Source organism: Astatotilapia calliptera, chromosome 15 (genome assembly GCF_900246225.1).
Source record: "Astatotilapia calliptera chromosome 15, fAstCal1.2, whole genome shotgun sequence".
Lineage (NCBI taxonomy): Eukaryota > Metazoa > Chordata > Actinopteri > Cichliformes > Cichlidae > Astatotilapia > Astatotilapia calliptera.
In genome coordinates this window covers 7148325-7171640 of record NC_039316.1, presented here as the reverse complement: position 1 = coordinate 7171640, position 23316 = coordinate 7148325, and the positions used below count along the sequence as shown (strand labels likewise).

General features: G+C 40.0%; 1 protein-coding gene across 2 annotated transcripts; it reads right to left on the bottom strand.

Annotated features, from left to right (window-relative positions):
* Positions 1-849: 849 nt before the first annotated feature.
* pinx1 (PIN2 (TERF1) interacting telomerase inhibitor 1) lies at positions 850-21925 on the bottom strand. Of its 2 annotated transcripts, none has more exons than XM_026142312.1 (7): positions 21708-21925; positions 21014-21123; positions 20766-20858; positions 20472-20553; positions 19427-19516; positions 14252-14334; positions 850-2469 (listed from the first exon to the last, which is right to left on the bottom strand). In XM_026142312.1, exons 1-7 carry the CDS (start codon positions 21724-21726, stop codon positions 1813-1815), a joined length of 1134 nt encoding a protein of 377 aa, XP_025998097.1. In that variant the 5' UTR covers positions 21727-21925; the 3' UTR covers positions 850-1812. The 2 variants fall into 2 exon arrangements, with proteins under 2 accessions (XP_025998097.1, XP_025998099.1); XM_026142314.1 differs by lacking the exon at positions 21708-21925 and adding an exon at positions 21637-21697.
* Positions 21926-23316: the final 1391 nt, after the last annotated feature.

Below are 23316 nucleotides of genomic sequence, written 5' to 3'. Positions count from 1 at the left end.
CAAGCCTGCTCTAATAGGTTTTACACGCACTCTCTCCTGACCTCCTCCATAGATTAGTTGATTTTGATGACCAAAATTTTCTAATTTGGATTCATCATTCCCTAAGTTGCAGTTGATCTTCAGTCCAGTTCTTGGGTTTACTTCAGCCGCTTCCAGTAAAACCATTTCAACTTCAGTGTGGATCAAATGAAGGGCCAGATGCATCTTTCAGGTCTTTACTGTTTATCTGTTGTTCCTTCTTTTCTTTTTCTTTTTTAAAGACTTCTTGTCCAGTTTTCTCACATGTTGAAGGACAGACTGCACACCATGCTCAGATATGTCAGGTTTTCAGGGAATCACCTTGTTGGTACAAAACTATTACTTTATGCTTGTCAAACAGTGTCATTTTTCATTAGATTCCACTAAAGAAATGGGAACAAAGTATGTTCTTACCACAAGCTGCCGGTAATCATCCAATTCAAAATTGGTTCTTTATCAAGTTATATCTTATGTGTAGAAGCTCTGGTTCACCATGCAAGTTTTTTTTTTATGGCTGAGTGATTCATAGGTCAGTAATAAGTGGTTAATAAATGGCCAGGGGAGGGGGTGAATTTACATACACATTATACATACACTAATAAATACAATCCTCTGAAAATGGTCAGGTACAAGTATTGGACTGAAACCAAGTGGAAGAGCAGCCAAAGAAAAGCTTTGCCTGGAGGACTATTGCTCAAGAGCACTTAAAAAAGTAAGAAGAAAAGAGTTTAACTCATTGGAAGCAAAACAAAGAAATCAGAGGTGTCTCAATACTTTTGCACAACATTTCTCTTGACCTATGGAGAAAAAAAAAGGGACACATTCAAAGGGTGATGGACATTTGGATTTATTAAAAAAAAAAAAAAACACTTCTGTAGAACTCAATAGTCAAGAATTCTTTCATATATCTGCCAAAGCATTATCAAAGTACATCAGCCATGTGACATCAAAGAGAAAACATGTTTCCGTTTCATTTTGTAAAGCTGACAGAAGCTGTCTGAGTCACTTTAATAAAATAAAGGGGCATCAAAAGTGGTGGGAAAAAAATAAACCACTGTGAAAATGGGCAAATAGTAATGCATTTACATATAAGATGGTAATATACAAAATTATATTTTCCAAAAAATGCATTTTTATCATAGGAAATGTGGGCGATTCTACTCATTTTAATTCATTGGGCAAGAGAATTCATAGAATGAAGCACGTGTATCATCTAAATATTATTTTTATTTTAAAAAGGGATTAGACGACAGTCATGTCAACTTCTCTCTATATTAAATACATTTTTAAACATAGCTGTATGTCTATCCCACTTTAATATCTGAGCAGTAAATATGAGGCTAACTTTGCTAAAGATTGGAAACAGGAAAATGGCTAGTCCAGGTGTACCCTTCTGACTTGAACACTGGTGGTAAAACATGTTGGGGGTTTTATGGGAAGCTCCAGACCTTTTTCCTAGTTTGTATTTCCTGTTGAGCCATGATAGTGGTGTTTTTATTCTCATCTCACTGTCAGCAAGATGTCCATACTATCTCCTCCTACAGCAGTGTGTTCCAGAGGCCACCAGTGCAAGGTTGAGGCTTTTTATAGGCTGCTTCAAGGTTTTTTCCAGTGACAAACACTCCCTATCAGTTTTTTCTACAGTCACTATCTAAAGAATAATAATAAGAAAAAACCAGCATCAATGGATGCTTTAACAGATTATTATGGTGTGTATATACAAGGCATTTAATTTCATAATACAAGTACCCCCTTAGGAGTCAGGAGAATAGTGCAGTACTGAGTCACCCTGCCCTAATGTAAACCCTGCTCTTGATGCTTCCTTTTCTTTTTCTTTTTGGATTTCTTTTCCACCAGCTCTTCCTTCCTGTCTTCTGTTGCTACACTGTCCACCTCATCTCTGCGCTTCTTCTTCTTTTTCTGCACTGTATTTAAATCTAGCGTTTCATCCTCTGCGGGCTCGTGTCCATTTAGTAGCTCACTTTGCTCACTGTGTTTTTTAAGCTTTTTCTTCTTGGTTTGTAATTCTTCACACTCAGTGCTACAGGTGGAGCTACAGTTTTCATTTACTACTTCTTCACTTTCTGCCATTTTTCTCTTTTTCTTTGAACGTTCTTTCTCTTGATCCTCTTTGTCCACTACTGCAGCGGGTGTGCTACACTGCTCTTCTGCAGCCTTTTTCTTCTTCTTCTTTTTCTTCTTTTTGGGCTCTTCTGTATCATCATTGCTGTTGTGGTTGAGACCGACTTCCTCAGATGCATTTGATGTCTCAGGAGTATCTGCATTCTGGGCCCCACGAGCCTTTTTCAGCTGAGCCATACGCTGTGCAAAGTACTCCTGCATAGTGAGAGTACTCGTGACAGTCTTAGTGATGGCTTCTGGGTCCTGGTCAGAAGGATCAGGATTCACGCCATCCTCCGCCTCACCCTGCGAGTCACTGCTGTTGCTCTCCTAAACCACAAAGACACGAGTAAGAAGGCAGAGTCAGGCTTTGATGCATCACTTTGAGAATCTACACAGATAAAGACAATAACCAATGGTAGAGCGAGGGGGGGCTTAAGTGGTCGTCAATCAACATGTAAAAATTACCACGGCAGACTTCAGTGAGTGAAAAGAAAGAGCACACAACAGGATGCTAATTTAACAATAGTTGTTAAAGCCTTAAAATAAGCACTGAACCACATTTATCACCCAGTCATTAATAATCTTCATAAATCCATCAATCCAGCTGTGGGTGTTTGTCACAGTTAGCTTCTTAAACAGTCACCCATCAGTGATGGCTCACAATAAAGAATTTCAGGTACTTCCATTATTTTCTAGTATGTTTCTAAATTCAACAGTCCAAAAATCATCTTCTATTTTGTAATTGTTGCATAATTTCCCTCCTAACATTCTAGACCTTATACCCAATTAAGCCAACAATGCCAGCATATGATAAATATTTTTTTAAATCGCTGTATTGTGGTGTTGGAAAAACTGTCGATAAGAAGACTAAGTGAATGTAGATTTTTGCGTTTACTAAATGTCACAGTGGTATTTCAAAAAGATTCAAACAACTTCAGCCGACTCATTGGCGATGTAGTGCACCTGTATGTGCCTGCCACTAAGATGCATCATTAGTTTAATTCTGAAATTAAGTGAGAGGTGCTCGCATCAGTCATCGTCCCCACGTTGATCGGAAAGGTTAAAAAGTAGGGCAGTTACGACTCATTCTGCCGACCTTTAGGCTCCACATTAAAAGAGGACAACTTTACAACTGTGAGGAACAACTACACTCCAGATTTTAACTCCACAGCATGAACAATTTGTCACCTCACCCCTGTGAGCCATTTGTCTTCATTTTCCTAATGGCCTACTCAATGCATAATGATTTGTTCAGAAGAATACAGAAGCTCCTCTTGAGGATCACACCAAACAATATAGCCTTTCCATATTACCTCGGAGATGGTGAATTATTAGATGGCATTTTTCAAACCCTACAGATTAGAGATAAATTGAAAACACTGTTGTGTCGAGTCACCTCGTGGTTTTGGCCTTTAAGCTTTTACATTATGATTACACTACTCTGACCCTCGGCAGTGATTCAGGCAGATATGCTAACTAATGTTCGGGTAAAACAATGCATGTATGTTCTGGGACTTAAAAAGGCCTTTAATGTAGAGTGAAGTTACTAGATGTGGCTTTGGTCTTGTGTAGGGATGATGTGCTGTATGTTACTGCATGTAAAAGTGTTTTTTTCCCCCTTTCTTTAAACCAGTCACCAAGGACTTCAGTGAGCCCCTAAAAGCAATTAGTCTTAGCCAACTAAAAGGCTTTTCATAGTCAATATAGTTTCATCAAGGGAAACGCTATTGTCTTTGTGGTCTGATACACCGATTCATGTGGTAAAAAATGTCTGAAGAGCAAGAAAGGCTGCAACTTATGAACAAGATTTTTATCAGAACGAGAATGTTTTGCTGTGAGGATATCAGAGTGTTACATAACACAATCGCATCTACAAAACAACAAAATCAGATGATATGAAAAAACGTGACTGAGGCTAAATGACAACGCAGGTGTTCAAATGGACAAAGTTTTCCACCCTGACTACAAAGAACTTCTAACAAGGGGAATGAGGCCCTTCAGGTGAGGTGCCATTATACAAAACTTTTCAACTTCCCTGAGAAAATCTATACTCCCCGTTACTGCACAATGGCATCCTCTCTGCTTGGGAGAGTGGAGATGGAGCTTTGAGCTGACATCGCCAAACAACATGTAACTGGGATTTGGGAAGATGGCTGGGGGCCACTTTAGAACTGCCTGTGAAATTACTCTCAGGAGGGAGAGGGAGGGTGAAAGAGCTGGGAAGAATGAGGGGAGAGTGACTGAGCGAAGAACATCTTCATCATCAGGGAAAGGTGGCTTGAGCTTGGTATGTGGTTCATCCTCACTGCCTGGGGATCTCCATTAGACGCTCATCTGACAGGAGCAGAAGTGCTGTGCTGAGCACAGGCTGGACACACATACAGTATGGGGATAAACCTACAGCTCCAGTCAGCATTACTAGCAGCCCTGGAGATTTTTCTTGGCATGGAGTGTTGAGGGCAACATGTTACTAAGAAACTACTCTGCAGTAATGTTTGGGATCTTGTTTCCCCATATCCAGGTGTGTCTTCTATTCGTTAGTAATTTCTTCTGCTTTACGGCATATGGTACAGACCCAAAACTACAAAAAAGCTGCTTCTTTTTTTAAAAAATGAAAATAAAAAAAATTAGGATTTCACAGTACACTGTAAACCTTGTTGTTGCAATAAGATTAATGGTATACTAGCAGCAAGAATGGTGGCTGCTTCGTGAGTTATTATGGTAAAGCTTCCCATATTTAGTGGCAGAAGTTGACAAAATTCCAGCGACGATGACGGAACTTGAAAAGAAATCCTTGCGAAAAAGAACATAAAAAAAGCACAATATAGACAATTTTTAAAAAAACAAAAACTTAATCTTTTAAAGGCATCTTTTCCTTCATTTACACAGATATAAAAGCTGTATTATAAGGTACCAAGTATCACATAATCACTGTATTGTGGGAGTTTTTGTCACATGAAATGTATTGTCATAGCATTGTGAGCTACTCCATGATTCTCCTTTTTATATCATTTTATCTGTCTCTACATTTTAAAATACTGTCATTAAAAAAAAAAAAAAAAACCTAAAATGTTTATTTTTAAATGAGAATACACTGAATACTTACGGCCAATTATTCCACTGGTATAGAAGGGAGGAAAATAGGACGCATCATGTAACTTAACAATTTGATTTAATTTTACTGGCCACAACACCTGCAATAGTGAAAATTGAGAGCATATAACTTTTTCACTAAGGCTACAAGTTATAAATGTGTATACATAAAATGATTTATTAAAATCATCCAAAAGAGAATGTCATTTCTTTTTGATATTTTTCCTTTTGACAGTGGTTAGTTTAGATTCACCAATAAACACGAATAATGTTTTTTACTTAGCATATACATACTAAGCTATCCTTTGCATAAGGATGTACCAAATGTACAAATTTATAATTGCTGGGACTAGAAGAATGACTTAAATAAATAAACAAATAAATAAGCCTGTGCTGTAGAACACACCTATATCAAGCCATGTCTACTCCTTCTCCTCCTCTTCTCCCAGATGCAGAACCCCAGGAAAAGGATGCACTCAATGCACTGTGTGCAGTTCTGAGATAAGGCTCCTTCAGCAGAGGAGCGGCCTGGCTGGCTATCGGGCCCTTCCTGCTCCGCTCTCTCCTCTGGCGGGGGCTGGGCAGGGAACACAGGGAGGGTCCACAGAGGGTCCCAGAGAAAAGGAGAGGGTGGGAAGACATTCAACAGGCCGTCTCCTTCAAGACACTCCAGTTCTATCTCTTCTTGGTAATGTAGTCACTGGAAAGCCGATGGTAAGACATGTGGCAGAGGTGCCAGGATACCGAGGCCAACACATTCAGTGGGAGAGTCAATCAAGCCAGCAGAGAGATGATGGAAAGGGTTCACCAGAGTGCATGCAAAACTTTTCTCCCCAGCAAAATGTAGCAAAAAGAAACAGAACGATGTTCAGTTCATTTATTACTAATTTGCTCTAACGGCTTTTTCAGAGCAAGCTGGGTTACTTTATGTCTGCCTACTTCTAAAGAGAAACCAAAAGTTCCAGGACAACAGCTCAAGTAACATCTTAAATTAAGGATTTTTGCCAAGTGCAAGATATGTTAGGTAGTAAGTGATCGATTGGTTGTAATAGTCACCTTGTTGAATGTAGGGAAAATGTTCAGGTGTAAAAATCTGATCAAACTTTAAAATGAGCCAGATTTTACAGGCAGTCAACCAGATCAAAGGATCTCAGTAACTATAGGACTTGAGGGTGCTAGCAGTCAGGAGTAGAGTAAAGGTCATTACACAGAGAGTGTGTTGCAAAAAAAATCAACATGAAATTCAGAATTTTCTGGATCTAAACTTGCCATGTAATGTGTACACACGAACGCGGTGCATTTTTGTGGGAAAAAAGAGAAATACTGCAAATCCAGCTACTCAAATTCAAACACAGGTCTAGTAAATATATGTAATAATGTAATAACTAGAGCAGGGCGATATGGCCAAAAATATTTATCACGATATACATTTGAAAATTTGCAATAACGATATAACTGACGATATAATTGATGCGAGACAAAATACTCCACAACATTACTAGCGCAAAAAGACAACCTTCCATTAATTTTCACTTAAACAAGAAGCTGGTTTTTATGTACATTAAAGCTTTATAAAAATGTAACAGTGCAAATGCAAATTCCTTGCTGAAAGTTTAACCAAAAGGCATTTCCAGTAGAAATGGGCTGACATATCCTGAGCATAACCATATATAATATCCACTGAAGTTAAAAAGAGGTGCTTTGCAACATTAAACTGTAGTGTGCAGTACGTATTTTTTGGACCATAAGGCACATTGAGCTAAACAAAGCAGTCAGATAAATCAAACTTTATTAAACTCATTCTTCTTGCTTCCTCCACTTCTGTACCATTGATTCATTGATGTTGAATTCTCTGGCAGCTGCTCTATTCTGTCTTGTCTTAATGTTGGTTTAAAATGGAGCACTGTAACAAAAAATAATTTCCCCCAGGGATCAATAAAGTATTCTGATTCTGATTATTCCCATGTTGTTGCAGTATATTAATGACTAGCCTTGTATTGTGGATGGATTATCTCAGTTGTTCTCCTGACTGACGTTTGGTCCGTTTACAGCATCCTGCCATGCGATTGCATTTGTCTCTAACCATGAGGAACCTTAGTGTTCATCCTCCAGCTTCACTGTTTATGTTATGCTAACATAGCTGTCTCGCTAGCGATCACGTAGCACATCATTATATACCAGCTAGCCCAACTTCAGTAACCCTACAAACGTCACTGCTGTTTAGTTTCCTGCCTTCATTTATGTTGGAAGTGATAGCAGAGCTGTACGTTTGAATTTTTTCAGAAATCTCTCCGTCAGAACATGCTATATCATGCTTAGGTAACTAGCGAAACTAGCGAGCTAACTTCCGCTAGCTTCCTGCTAACTTCTAACTCCGTTAAATGTAATAAATTTTGTTTTCATGGATGCCTGGAAGTTAAACTGAATTGTTACACCTGGTAAAGCAGCAATGCTGATCGTTTTATTAAAGATGAAAGAATTTAGACAGTTAACTCTCAGTGATGCTGCAGTGTTTGTTTGACCTGAAGTGTACTGAGTTTAGGACCCAGATTACTCCCAGATTTAAGAGCATCTTAGTCCGACAAATACGACAATAACGACGGCCGCTTGCATGTTCTGCAAAAAAATGTGCTTTGTTGTGTATCTGACGGACAAACACCAAACCAGTTCCACATCACTGAAGTTGCACCATTTTTACAAACCAATTCTGGTTCATCTGTTTCACTCAACAATCGGCCATGTGCGTATGAAAACAAAGGCACTGCGCATGCGCGTTTTACTCATATTCTATCGCGATATTTCATTTTCCTATCGTTGCCTAACATTATACCGGTATTACCGTGAACGGTATAATATGGCCCAGCCCTAGTAATAACAGAACCACAGTTTCTTTAAAAAATAAAAATAAAAAAAAAAGTTTAGAAAATGCATATACCAACATGCACGTTAAACCTGGGGGAAGTTACAAAGTTTACCTGTATTTGATTTCTAAAAGTCATTAAAAACCGGGTGAATGTGAATAGTTTTGCAGACACAACACGCCTTCCAACTCATGTTAATTAGGATTTGACAATGCTCCAGTTGCTCATTTATTTTCCTAAAAAATAAATAAATAATAAAAAAAAAAACTGCCTGTTTGCATTACTTGCTTTTTTTTTTCTTCAATAAATTTCTAGCCAATATTGGTCGGGTCTGTAATTGCACGAGTGTGCCCTCATTGTTCTGCCACAATAATAAATTTGGTGATACTCAAGGTCTATGGATCAGGCCCTGATTAGCCAGCTGTCTCTCCCTGATGAACACGCAAGTCCAGCAGCCCCATCCTTCATGAGCCTGATGTGGGCGGACACGGGAAAAGGGAAAAAAAATAGATTGATACTTTATTTCCTGGGAAATAGGTAAATGTTTCAGTTGGCCACTTTAAGTACTGATGCTGCCTTCAGTGTCATTCTTTCATGAATCCTTGTTCTGTATAAATGTGGCCTACACAAAGTAAATTTTAAAACAACAAAAAAAGAAAGTAAATAAAATGATGAAGTGTACACACATCAAATGCCACACACGGTATGAAGCTTCCACAAAGCAATACTTTGCTTAACGCATAGCCTCAGTGTGCAGTTGAGGCAAAACGCATTAAAATGGGTTTGAAAAATTACACTTTGTGCCTGGTGCGAGAACGTTTATCATAAGTAACAAATGAAGACAACATTATGCATGCAGCATGACTGCCCTGTGCTTGTTTAACATTGCAAACGCTTGCTGACAATGCCCCCATCACGAACATTGGGGTACTCCCGCCCCCATCCCAATCCCAAGCCGGGGGAGAGAACAGACCGTGATTATTTTTCCCAGCTGTGATTTATTAGATTAAAGAGTCAGTGATTAAACGGTAGTCTGCGGCTGTAAACAGCCGAGAGAGCTGGAAATCTTTGGGCGGTTAGCTTTACCAGGCGGTAATTACCCTGCTCTCATGTATTCTAGCTTGGGCTGTAACTAAGAGACAGACACCCTCTTTTCTTTTCCTTTTTTTTTTGTGTCCCACGCTAATCTGCAAGTGTCAGCGAGCTGGCATGAGAGCAATCCACACAACTGCCAGGGAGGTAAAGTGGCAAATGCGATGTGTGTGTGTCTTTTAGGGAGTTGGGGGGGGGGGGGGGGGGGATTTGGCGGGCCTTGATATTTTCGGCGGTCGTGTAAAAGGGCCTGTCAACAAAAATGCTCAAGAAAGGCAATGCTTTGCTCGAAGCAATTAGATGTTATCTGAGAATGTATTAGAGCTCTCCAGCTTCACAATGAGCCCTGCAGCCTGCGCGAATGCACCGCCCTGTTTAAAACTGCGGCAAACACACTGCGACAATGCACGTTTACACCGGCATCCCCTTTCAACATTTGAGTTCTGCATATTAATGAAAAAAACTTGACTTTTGGGGTTGTATTTCTATTTACAATGTCATTTTTACAATACAATGGCCTATACATAGTCTCTTTAAATTACATGATATGAAAGATAACTTCTCAGTTTGCTTACATGCCGTAAGTACAGCTGGTACTCTGGCTTTTTCTATGACCAAGCATCCACATTTCCTGGTCATTTTTAACTCACTTTACTCTCCACTGGCCTCAGTACCAAGCTGTAAAGCATAATAGATTTATATTTTAAAATAAAATAAAAAAAGGTCCTGAAAAGAAATCCTGCTTCTGCGCCATCAGCAAAGTTTCGTCCGACCCCCCTGGCACTTCGGCATCGCATCTTCCAAATGCTCAAGAGCCACCCGTGTCACCCCTGCCCCATATTCCTTAACACGGCAGTATCGGGGGAGCCCCTGCTGAAGCGCGATCCTTCATGTGGACAACGCGTGGGCAGGAAACACTTGCAACAGGTGCCGCCCGATGACGCTCGATCCTCGGCCCTTTGTGCCGGAGCACGAGTGGGAGTGGGAGAGGCCGCAGGGGTCGCGCTGACCCAAGAACAGGGCGCACCATGCCTACTGTCTGACTGGAGAGTCAGACGTCAAAACAAGGATCGCACTAAATTATTCGCCACCATTTTTCTTCCCTGACACTTTTAGGGAGTACAGAACTAATGAATGGATTGATGTTGGAACAACTGTCATGTCTGTAGTGGTCATAACGGTTAATATAAAACCGTAATCTTTAGATGTTTCTTTTTTCTTATGACTACCAGCCAAGCTTTTAGTTTTCAAAACTGGTAAATTGAAAACTCAAGCACCAAACTTTTCCATCATGCTGCGCGTCTTAACTTTAGTATATGAAAGATTAAAATACTAAAAAAATAATAATGATAATAAATCTCATTCCCTTTAATTTTAAACTAGTAGTGGTTTTAAAAATGCATCAAATCATAACTATTATTATTATTGTTATTACTACTACCGCCACCACCCACTCCCTTAAAAAGAGAAAGGAAGAAGGAAATGTAGGTGGAAAAATAAAACTATGGCTTGTTTCCACCTTTCAACTGAGCTGGCGGCTTTAAAAAATGACTAACTTTTGTTGATGTATGAATCGGCGGGGAGTCTATTTATCAGCAGGCCCTCTGCGGTCGCCCGCTTGGGTCCCTCAAGTCACAAGCCGCGTCGCTCCCCTTTGACTGATTAATTAGCCAATCAGAGGACATTTTTCACTGGGCGGCAGAATGGTTTATTTCAGCTAATGCCGGGGTTTCGAGTTGAGGCCCGTTGGAGCCTCGTTGGCTCTTTCGGCCTGCCTGAGTGGCTGGGCAGAGGGGCAAGGGAGATAAATCAAGCTGGGCTGGCCCTCCATGTGGCTCCCCTAACTAAACCCCCAGAGGAGGGCACAGAGAGCAGGGGTGGTGGAGAAGGAGGGGGGAGGAAGGAGAGCGGGACGCAAGACGGCCAGGGGCACTGCTTGCCTGCCGATAAGAACGGGGAGCAGGGCGCTGCCAAAGTGCCTTCATTTAAAAGTGGCCGGGGCTTTTTTGATATCTCGGCAGAGAGCGCCTGTCATTTGTCATGCGGTGAGTAATTGTACCGAGGGGCACAAGGAGGAGGCAGGAGATGGAGGCGGGTTGCTAGCGTGGGATGGGTGATGGATAACCGAGAGGTAAGTAGATAGACAGGTGCTACGCCGCAACCCTCACAGTAAGGCAGAGTAAATAAGGTTGTTTTGTTTTTTTAAGCACATATTTTCATGTGGCTACATAAAAACTGGTTATGGATGACATGGGAGATTCTCTAAGAACACGATCTTAGGAAATACTCTTGCACGAGTAAAATTAGGTTACAATCATGCTCAACTACATGTTTGTACATGCAATTAAAAGAAAAAAAAAATCAAACAGTGCTTCTAATCCCTGCTCTATCATACACTGTAAGAAAGGAGGGAGGAATGTGCATTTCACTATGATATCCCATCTGTCAGCATACTTAATCACAGATAATCACTTGTCAGTTAATTAAAGTTGACACAAAAATGCTTGTTTAATCACGGTCTGATCAAATATCTGCTGAACTATGCCAGGAAACAGGGTCAGTATGAGTTTCCTTTAAGCTTTCATGTGCATTTCTCTTTTTTTTTTTTAAATATCAAAAATAACAGTAAAAAAATTGCAAAAGAAAAAAAAAATGATGCAGATTTTTCATTATGTACAGCTTTAAAATAAATACATTCTTAACCTGGAAGATAAATTTTTACCTTAAACAGAGCTCTACCCTCTGAACAAGATATTTACATTTAATATTAACACTAAAGGAATAGAGCTACTGCTCCCTGTAAATAACCAATTAAAATATTCTCATATACTGTTTCCAATACATTCTCATCTTTGATGAATAGAGGCATCTGGGACAGCTGAATGTGTACACACTGTGTGTGTGTGTGTGTCTGCGTGTTTGTGCGTGTGCGCATGCGCTTGTCTGCACTTCAGGGAGGGTTGTGAGCCGCGATAAGAGGTGAGCAGGAAGCACATCACTGCAAAGGAAGGAAAACACCAGCAGTGAGGAACTGGTGGAAAGGAGGCCGGAGAGACAGCAGTGGGTGTGATTGTGCTGGAAGATTCATGAGGGGGAAGGAGGGCAGGTCTGGAGAAGCCGATCCAGATTTGGTCAAAGTCTCTTGGCCTCACCTTGTCACGATGCAGATATGTGATATAATGCGACCGGTGGCAGTGGCTTCTGCAAGCCACTACAAATCAACTACACCATCAAGCCAAAGCTCGTCGCTACTAAGGGTTACAACTCCATGAGGCATTGAGATTACTGCAAGCATATATTATACTTTTGCAGCAACAGCAGTTAAATGTAAGCACAGATCAGTGTGAGCTGAGGGTCACTGGCAGCGTCGCCTTCACTCTCGCAGGAGATTCGGCAAAATGCCTAGAGCTCGATTGGTCCATCACCCTCTTTGCCTCTTTTCCAGCAACCTCAGATGTTGCTGGGTTTCAACACAAGGCCTCATGGGAAAGCATTGTAATTGTGTTGAGTGTTTTCGATATGGTCAATGGTGTCCCTCCTGGCTGTAAAATAACAACCCATAACCAAATGTTTAGAGAGGGAAAAAATATGGTGTGTATTGCTTGCATTTCCAGTGTTAATCAGCTGGGGAGCAGCTGCCATTGTGATGCTATGGCTCAGCACCTGCTGGGGGAATAGGGCAGGGTGGATTTTGTACAATTTATGGATATTTAAGATGCCAATTTCTTCAAGCCAAATGCTCGAGATAAACACAAGAAGCCAGCAAGAGGCTTTTTCTGGGCCTTGGAGTCCAAAAGCTAGATATGTTATTGTTCTTCTGGCCCTCTACTGGGCCAGTAAAAGTTCTAAGAACAACAAAAAAAAGTTTTTATTGCACATTTTTAAATGTGTTATTTTTTTCATAATAAAATAATAAAAAGTACAAGTTATGTGGGTGCTTAATAATTTCCAGTTCTTCTGTGCATGTAAATCTGTTCTATTAATCAGCTTAGATCATTTTTAATAGCATCTTTTATGTACATGTATTTTTAACTATATAATTCACTCATCTGTCTTTCATTTCAATAAATGACATCTTTGATGTGAGTTTGAATAAGTACGGCTTCATATAACTCCACAGATAAACACTTGAGCTGATTTTCTGATTAAAACAGCTTGACAACTTATTTAAAAATCAATAGAAAGATGATGCAGGCAAATTTCATAAATAACATTTTGCTTTTGATATGTAAGCTAAAGGTTCTTACTGGATTCGAAATACAACTCTGACCCACAGGAGCCTGTAAGCCATGTTCCAAAAGCATGAGACCTACCATAACGCCAAATGGCAAAGTGACGTTTGAAGTGATGGGCCCACCAATGCCAAGAGCAAAAAAGAAACTTTTTTTGCAAGCGTCATCATTTCAGATTTCTGCACACCTCACTGCAATTTTGATGTTCCTTTAATAATGCCCGCTGGCACTCTTAACTAGCTGATGTGACGCTTCGAGACAGAAGTACAGCAAAGCAGGAGTGCGAGGGAGAGGAGTAGGGGGTAAGAGTGCAAATCCCTTAACTGGATTTAGGCGCTCTTGCTGCCATCGGTGGCCTGTTAGAGGTGTTAAAGCTGCATGCTGTGACACGGCTAATCTAGGGCCACGGGCTGCTCAAGGAGCCGTACCCCGCAGAAGCAGAAGGACCAGATGATACCAGAGTTACCGATGGAAGGAAGCATCAGCAACCAATAATCATTTGGAATTACCAAGGAGACACAGATAAGTGCAAGCCAGCTGGGCCAGTGGTGCGGCATCTCCTGCTGGACTGCACGCTTGACTTTGACGGGGTTAAGGAAGATCAGAGTCCTGTGCCCTTGCACTAATATTTTAGGAACGCACCCACTGGATTAGAATTACTATCTACAAAGCTTTTGTGCGAAGCCACAGGACAGTTTGTTTTTAACTTGTTAAACTAAGTGGATTTGATTAATAAAAATAAAAACTAATGTTTTTATAAATTATAATATTGAAGTCTCAAAACAACTTTTTTTCTAATTCTGAATGATGTAAATAGGTGTAATCTCTTACCTGATCTTGGACTTTTGCTGATTTAGCCCTCTTCCCAAAGATACAGTTAAGATCTGTTTCACTACGACTGGATAGATCCTTTCCTGAAAGAGTAATAAGCAGAAAAGAATATGTACAAATCATTAACACCAGGCTGGAAAACTTTTGTGCTGCGACTCCGAATAAAAAGACCACCTTATGAATTAAAAGGTGATAAAAATTGATTCACAGTCCCATTTTCAACAACATGCACGCTTTTTTTTTCTTAAAGAACATTGTTTATTGTTTCTCTTTTTTCCAGGCAAACCTTTAAATATTGCAGCTGAGTACCTTATGTGTGTTTGTGTCTTGGGGGTGAGCAGAAGGTGGTCACTGAGTAAATAAAAGAAACAGGGTAGGGGTGGTGGGGGGCTGTATTCTTTTTGCAGGGATAAAACGGTAAAGAAAAATAAACTGGACGAAAAGGTCTGCTACGCCACGCCTCCGGATTCCCCTTTTCAAGCGGGTCCTCAAAGACTCCTGAAGCACACAGTGGCTTGTCTCAAGCCTGGGTCCTGTTCATGCAGCTGCATCCTCTTCCTTCAGCGGGGCTCTGATAACATTTGGTTATTTATTGCTTTTAAACCTCTATCTCCCCTGCCCTTGGCTTTGAAAGTCCCTGCACATACAAGGTCTAAGCAGCAAAACCAAGAAAGTCCGATGAAAAGTAAAATAAATGGAAAGGACGGTGGGGGTGGGTGGGGTGGGGGGGGTGTTTGCTGTGGTGGTTGTCATCTAGTGAACTCCGGTCAGACAAAAATTATATCCAATTTGACCTTTCTACTGTTTGGATGAGGAAGTGCCTGTCAAAATTGTCAGGCTTTCAGGTGAAAGTGCAAATAACAACGTTCTGATTAAAAAAAGAAAAATCCTAGTTTTTCCCACTATGCGTTTAAAGTTGGATGAATACACTTAAATGGGATGAAGCGTGGGTACTGCCCACATGCAGTGGAAAAGGTTTGCGGTTTCCAAGGTCACAGATGAAACGACAATTATCAGTAGAGACTTACAGAAGCTCCAGTGAACAGAAAACACTGTCAGTGAAATTAGAACGGGAGGTCCTCAGCATATATACATGCAATTCACACGGTCTGTTAGGCTCCATCAATTCACTTTGGCCGTGATGCAAAAACATGTTTAATTAAAAGCCCAAAAGCTGGAACGAAGCCAACACAGAGTAGCCGATGGAGAGCTGTAGTTAAATTCCGCATCAACCACCCTTGCTGCCCTGACAGGTGATAGATGGAGGTAGCAATTAAAACTGGGTTACTGGTTTATGCTGTGGGCCCTGGACCTAAGCAGTGGAGATTTTGGTGCCTTTCCCCACAAACAAAGGCCATCAATCCTCAGCGCTGGCAGAGAGAGAGCCAGCATGAACAGGATATCAATATTAAAAAAAAAAAAAAAAAAGGAAAAAAAGAAAGGGAGAGTCGGGAGGAGACCTGCACTAAAAGGGAGAGGTACTGATGATGCTGTGGCCACAATGTTTTTACAGCAGTACTGCAGGAATGCACTGAGCTCAGTGTCTGGTTATAGACCAAGCCAAGCCAATTCTCAAGAATGGGGCAATTCGGCAGAAGTGAGAGGGGAAGACCCGGGAAGAATTTTAACTTAAACTTGCTTTTGAATCAAAATGTGAGTACAAAAAAAGTTAAGCAGTACAAACTGAGAGCCAAAAAGAAAACATAGATGATTGAAATAATGATCATAATGGAAAAATGTTTAATTATGGCTAACAAGCATTAGATAAGAGTACGGATAAACTATTAGATCCGTTTGTTGGAAAGAGGAGATAAGCTGTTATAATAGTTATAAGTAACTGAATCTTTATCTAGGAGTTTTTTCAAAGGCATAATCAATTAGTGACTAAATGGAATCAATAGCTGTTAAATGGAGTGCACCAGTGTTTTGAAATGGTGGGCCAAAAGTTGCAGATAAATGGTTTAAACCAATGATGTCAAACGTATTTTACACTGAGGGCCAGAAAATAACAGAAAAGATCCATTTTTTTTGGCTATTTAATTGTTTATCTGTTACTTAATTACTTTGGTGTCGTTTGAATGCCCATGAGGGAGGTCTTTGTAGGCAAGACAAACTTATGAAAATACAGATAAAAGTCCAAAATTTATGCCCTCTTTCATATTTTCCAAAGCTGTCCAATGGTCTGGAATCTAGGCTTTGCCAGGCCAATTCTGGCTCCTGGGCTTTATGTTTGACACCCCTGACTTAAACAATTCACAAGCATAACTGCTCTAAACAGAGCTAAAAGTAGTCCAATCTTAGAATAAAATTAATTCAACTGAAGCTGCGCGGTGGTGAAGTGTTTTAGATGCAAAAAACTACTGGACTAAATAAACAATGTACTTTAAAATGGCTCAAATGAGGTTGGAATATTCAACCAGAGAAACTATCACGAAAAGGCTGACAGTCAATGACAGAGCTATTACCTGATCTTTTCAACCTCTCATGTAACAAGCTTAACAACTCTAAATCCAAGCCTCAACTTGGCAACAGCTTCACAGAGAGGAGAGCGGTCGGTGGAAACTTGCAAACAGCCGTGACAGGTTATATGTTGCCAGGTAACTCTTTGGTTTTAATCTGCGCCATAAACTGAAAACAAAATGATGATCTGTCAAGAGGAAGTGCCCAATACATAAAATACTGTCACCTGCCACTTAGAGAGAACAATAAATATGTTCTCAATTTAAAAAGGTCAAAAATGACAGTTCTCTAGTTCAAAGTGCACTGACCATAAACGCCTATCAGACCACTGAGAACTGGGAGTCTCAAGTTTCCAATTAAATTATAAGTTGCGTACAGTCAAACATGAAATACCAGCCTCCTTTATTGTTGCGTGACAACGGTTGCCACCTCTTTGTATAGCAACATGTTAAAACGGTGTTATATTCCCAAAGACAGTTGAAGGTCTACGGTCAACAGAGCTGCACTCTCCTTCAAGAGTCCAGCTACAATAATTGCACCTGCAATCCCCCTAAACGGTTTCCTTCTCAACATGCCAAATGCAATGAACTGCAAATTTTCTCTTTAGTTTCCTCTGAAATTTTATAAACATCTGGTGGGAATAAGAGTAGCATTTCAGCAGGTTCACTAGAAACATGTAGAAGACACATTTAACAAGAAACTGGTGTGAAACAGTTCAGACTAATGAGACAAAATTAAACTTAAATTTTCAACAACAGAGACCACTATAGAGACGGCCGGGGCATGCATTTATGCCAATGGAACTTGCACACAAGACACACTACGATAAATCAGAGATTTAAAAAAATGTCCAGAGCAGTCAAACAAGCCCAGGGTTCAACAAAGGCTCCGGTCCACTGGACAGTTTAAAAAAAATAAAAAATAAAAAATGTGGAGGACCTCACCCATGGCTATTCAAACTACACCAAACTAACCGAGTTGTGGATTTCTGTATTTTACACATTTAATTCTTACAATTTAAGCACAAAGACTTGTGCTGACAGCATTTTTTGTCTTTTTCCTTCAATGATGGTTTCTCCTTTATTACACATGTAGTTAAATTTCTCTACACTTACAGAGAGGGGACCTTCACTGTATGTGGCCCATGATGTAAAATGAGTTTGACATCTCAGTGCGATTCCAATTATGTGTTAACAGTCATCCTCTCCCATACAGATGTTGATGTAAACCTACTCAAATTAAATCTAAGCTTCAGCACAGTATTTTATAAAATAACTGTCCAGAACCAGATTGGACTAAATTTTATCTTGTACACTCATGAGGCCTAATAACATATAAGAAACTTAGTTGGCCATATTTCACATTTCAAAAGCAGATGTGGTTAAAAAGGCAGTGCGCTGTATATAACAATGTAAAGCGATCAGGAAGCAGGCGGAAACAGAATGAGCCAAAGGTGCTTCTGGGTGAGTCACAAAGGTTTCAATCTAAACTAAACTTCACACAAGGCTGTACGAGCACTCAGCATCTAACTCTGATCTGTAGTGAACCAAGAAAAACTGAGCATCAGCATCATCATCATCATCCCGCCAAGTCCACACTTTATGCTTTGCGTGTCTCTTGTATAGGTGAATCTCATCTGTCAGGAAACACTCACGCAAAAAAAAAAAAAAAAAAAAAAAAGGGGTCCGTTTTTGGCTCCTGCTAAATTAAGACTACAAAAACAGGGCAAGAGGGTCTGGGGGAGAGACCGAGGCAGTGTTTTATCAGGATGGGTCATCTAATAGGTCACGGGAGGTTGTTGTTTTTGGGGGGCCAGTAAATGGAGATGCCAGATGCCCCAAACAGGAAGCAGGAAGCTGCTATTGAATGACGTAAAGTGTAGAAGGCTCTTCCAGGTGAGGCAAAAGTTGAGGTATTTTGTTTTTGCAGAGCATGCTGACTTGATGAGGTAGATTTTAAGCTAGTGACAAATAATTATTGTTATTGTATTATTATTTAGACATGTTTACAATCAATGAGTGCACTAACATACAAAACAAAAATAGTATCTGTATCAGCTACATAATCCAAGTACAAAATAACACACGGTTTCATCATTTCACCAAAGAAGGTAGGTGTGTGATCGTGAAACTATGCTGCAAGCCCAAATGCAGCGACTCAGCAAAATATGGGCTAGCAGTTACCCATTTTGGTCCAGAACACAAAAGTCCTCCTTACGCCTATCAGTGTTCTGGCCTTGACCAGCAAATCTTAACTTCCTGACGTGTAAAAGAGCAATGAAAGGAGAGGGGAGAGTTATAAATAACCTCCCCTAGTGCTCACACCAGGCCAGCTGACCCAGGACAGGCTGACGGAGCTCTGATCAGAGCCTGTGGTCTGAGACGAGCACAAAGCTTAACGAGGGTCAAAGAGGTTGTCTGTCCGTCTCCCTGAGTAGATGGTATGCAGGTGTATATTGGCATCAAAATAAGAAAGCAGGGGGGATTATTTTTGCTTGCAGTTAGAATGAACTAATTATCCTCAATGCGTTTCTAACTTTCTGCTGTGTTAAGAATATAATCAGGCCTCCTGGCTGACATTTTAATTGTTTTTTAAATAGGATATAGTTTGACAGGTAATTGCTGCAGAGAGCAAGAAAACTGTGTTTAGCATCGTATATCTTAGCACATTTATTCCTGTTCATCTCGCTCCATTGCCGCCTCATGATAAACCCACCTTTAGTGAATTTCATGTAGTGGACCCTCTTTTTGGATGTCTTGGATTTTTCTTCCAAACTGAAGCCTTTCTGCTCATTTGGTGGAGTTTCTACAGAAGAAGAAAATTGAAGATAAAAGTTGAAATATGACCCAGATTGAGTTAGAAAATTAGAAGAATGTTATTTAGTATCATCATCCGGTAGTGTAAACATGTTTTTGTCAGCACTGAGGATAATGGTTACTGTGAATATAGCCTTGCCTTTAAGTAACTAAATGTTGCACTGTAGCACCCTCTACTGTCCAACGGGCTGATTGATCAAAACAGACTTTTTTTCTTTTTTTGCAGTTTTGTGTTGCTTGATAACAGATAAAAGTTTTCACTTGTTTTGGAAATGTTACTATTGAATATGAGTTTGTTTTGCATTTCTTTTAACACCAGCATGCACCAACACTACATGCTTTACAATATAACATTCAGTACTGTGCAGAACTCTTGAACCATTCCTAATTTCTTTACATTTTGCTTCCAAGGAGCCACACCGTCTTATAATCAAGTGCTCTTGACCAATAGTTCTAAAGGATTTCTGGAGAATTTTAAAGAAATGACAAGAAAACGGCTCAAGCGAGTTGAACAATAAAGGTGGTCATACTAAATATTGACTTTAAAAGTCAGAATTCTATAAACTCTGTTGTTGAATTTTATACTGTATTTCCATGCATGTTTGAACATTTCAATAAATGAATGCATCTATTTCCCATTTTCCTAGTAAAATATATGACTCAAGACTTTTGCATAGTACTCTACATAGTTGATCAATGGCAGAATGAACTATAAAACTAACCAAATATAATTATGAACATGTAGGAAGTCACTATATCCTGGCCATCCAGGATATCATCGTATACTTGACATGCTGCTATGTTGTGCTATGACACAAGACAAGCAGCCTTCATTAGTTTTCATTAGTTTGTCTTATTAAGATATGATCGCCTTTATTAGTCCCACAGCTCAGAAATTTAGTTGTATAAAGTTGATAAAGGTTTATCGGGCTTCGTGTACATACCACTGCTGCTGTTTTGACCATGGCAGCTGTTCAGTTGAGCAAGCAGCTCATTAAAATCATCTTGGTGAGCAATCCACTTATCCTGTGGAAAAATCATACACGGCAACACAATGTGACTAAAAAACGACAGGTTAAAATGACAACTTAAATAATTAATGAGGATTTGTAAAAGTCGAAAAATCTCAAATTACACCATGCAAAACAAAATGACGTAGTTAGGGTCAACACAGATGTGACTTTTTAAAAGCCTTCATTTGATTCAAACGTGAAACTGGGCTTTAAACGTTTGCTTACCTCACAGCTGGCATTTGCTCCAAGCCCATAGCTGTCATTTTTAACTTTCACTTTGATATGGTCAGTTGAGCCTTGCTCACTCCTCCCCAGACCCTTAATTCAGATTTGAAAAAGAAAGGGAAAAGAAAGGGAAAAAAAAGGGGGGGGGGGAGAGAGACATGAGACATGCTCACCAGTTCTTCCAATGTACAGTCTCTGAGGGAAAAAAAACCCAAAAAAAACCAATATTAACCGCTTTCATTACTTACCTTTCCCTTGGACCACCCCATTCGCTCAAGCATCTTCTGGCCAAATTTGGAGTCATCATTACTCCAGGCGCTGTTCCTGGGGTCGACAGACCACTTAAGCTTCCTACGAGCTGAACATACAACAGCAGCAACAGTGTTACATAACAGGAAACCAGAACAAGTCAGTCACATCGTCTCCTACTTTAAATGGTCTATACGCCTGACTGACACTGGGTTTATGGAGCCAACGCACATATGATTAACACCGATAAAAACAAAGACGGGATGCATTATGCGTGTGTTCATGACAGGAGCTAACCTGACAGTTATGAGAGATCACAATTGAAGTTTTACACTCCAACCATGCTTCCAGCGAGCTTTCTGCCACAACTTACGATTAAAGAGTTAACAGAGTGCATGTTTTAATAAACTTCTGCATCCCCAGAGCAAAACCTAACTACAAATGAGTGAGTTACTGTCGTTAGGAAGCAGTCAAAAGAAAAAACACGTGTCCACAGACAGCTGTTAAAAATGCTAATGCTAACTACCGGAATACTTTAATACACAATTCTACAAACTAATGAGCGTTTTCAGGAGGAAACTATGTGACATATTTTGTAGACCGGGGGTGCGAAAATAACCACCTAAACGTAGCGTCATGCGACGTCAGAAAAAATAAATATATATTTTAAAAAAGTGAAACAAGTATACATACGCTCAGCGAGCATGGACATCCTGAGGTCCTTTAACAGCTTGACGAAGGTCCAATAGGGTTCTCAAAATATGCCTGCGCAAAATACACGACTACGGCGGTATCGGAGGTGAATATCGCCTCACGGAAGCAAATGTTGTGTGCCTCATTCATTATGAATGACACTATACTATATGAATTTTTATATTATTTTATCGTGTCATATTATCTTTACTTTATTTGTTAACGTTACAGGTGAATATTTTTCGCAGACAGAGGGCGCTACAGCCAAACAGTCAGTCATTGGTCAGGACAGTTTGCTGCACGTGGCAGCTCACGCGTGTTTAAACAGCCAATCAGAGTTATTCTGGGTTTCTGAATTTAACACTGCTATAATGGTAAATATACAAATACATGTAGAGCCCACCTATAGACAATAATTGTTAGACACAAAACTAAAATGGGTTGGTGGTGTAAGTGACATCATAGCAGAAATTAATTAATACAAACAGTTTATATTCCAGCACACATCACAAGACCACTTGGCCAATGTATGTGCAGTGATCCAATTCAGCTGATATCAGCTCCCAGATCTTTCAGTCAAGTTCCACCCAAACTATTCTGTGCCCAGGTCAAACAAAGCACTGCCTAATTTCCTTCCCATACATGCAGCGGAGAAAACAATATCACAGGTGCATTTGACAAAATGACCTTTGACTATGCAGCAACACATTTAAAGAGGTTTTTATATAAAGAGGATTTGTGAACCAGAAGAACTATAAAAATATCAAATGATTAAGGAAATCTCAGTGCAGACCTGCTGTGGAAAGATTGTTGTCTGTTTTTCTTTTTGTTTTGTTAAAGTTGCTTAACTCATGGGAGCAAGGAAGCAAACCTGAATCATCTCTCCTCTCTCACTTAATGCCCGATATCACTTTTCACCTTTAGAAATCCTGTTGAAAGGTCTCTCACTAAAAGAAGAAGCACTTGAACTCTGAAAAAGAAGCCTGCTAGCTGCCTTTGAATTCGGCAGCTTTACCCACAGCAGAATAAACAGTAAATGCACATGGGCCAACTGAAGTTCACACAAAATACTGTAGTCATGCTTATGTAACTTAGCACAAACCTAAATAAAGACACAGCAATAGTATCAACAGATGCAGTGGTGGACTCTTTAATAGTGACTTTCACTTTGATCATTGGCATGCTAAAAAATTAAGCTTAGAGCATGGTAGATCAAAATCTGACATTTCAACACTCACAGCTGCATCAGTTTTGATGAAATCTCCAACAACACTGATTGAATTGCAGCCCCAACCCATGACAGAGTCTCCACCATGTTTTTCATATGGCTGTAGACACTCAGTATTGGACCTCTTTCATGACCTCCTCCTACAGCCGTTTCTCCCTGTCATTAAGAATGACTTCTAGACAGCCACCCTTCCACTGAAACAATTTCTGATGATGCTTCAGTGAACATTAGATGGATCAAGGTTCAGATGGCTCCTATGGGTCCTGTGTTAGGTCTTTGCTGGGGTTTTGTGCATTTTTTTGACATGCTGCTGGTAACAAAATGCCTAAAGATATGACTTAAAATTGCTCAATACCCATTAAAACAAGTCACAAAAATCTG

Bases quoted from the DNA above. Each gene is read 5' to 3' on its own strand.
- pinx1 (XM_026142312.1), bottom strand. The intron at 20,859-21,013 runs GTAAGTAATGAA...ATCTGAATTAAG, and splicing joins TGGGGTGGTCCAAGGGAAAG to GGTCTGGGGAGGAGTGAGCA. The intron at 19,517-20,471 runs GTATGTACACGA...CTTCTTCTGTAG, and splicing joins TGGTCAAAACAGCAGCAGTG to AAACTCCACCAAATGAGCAG.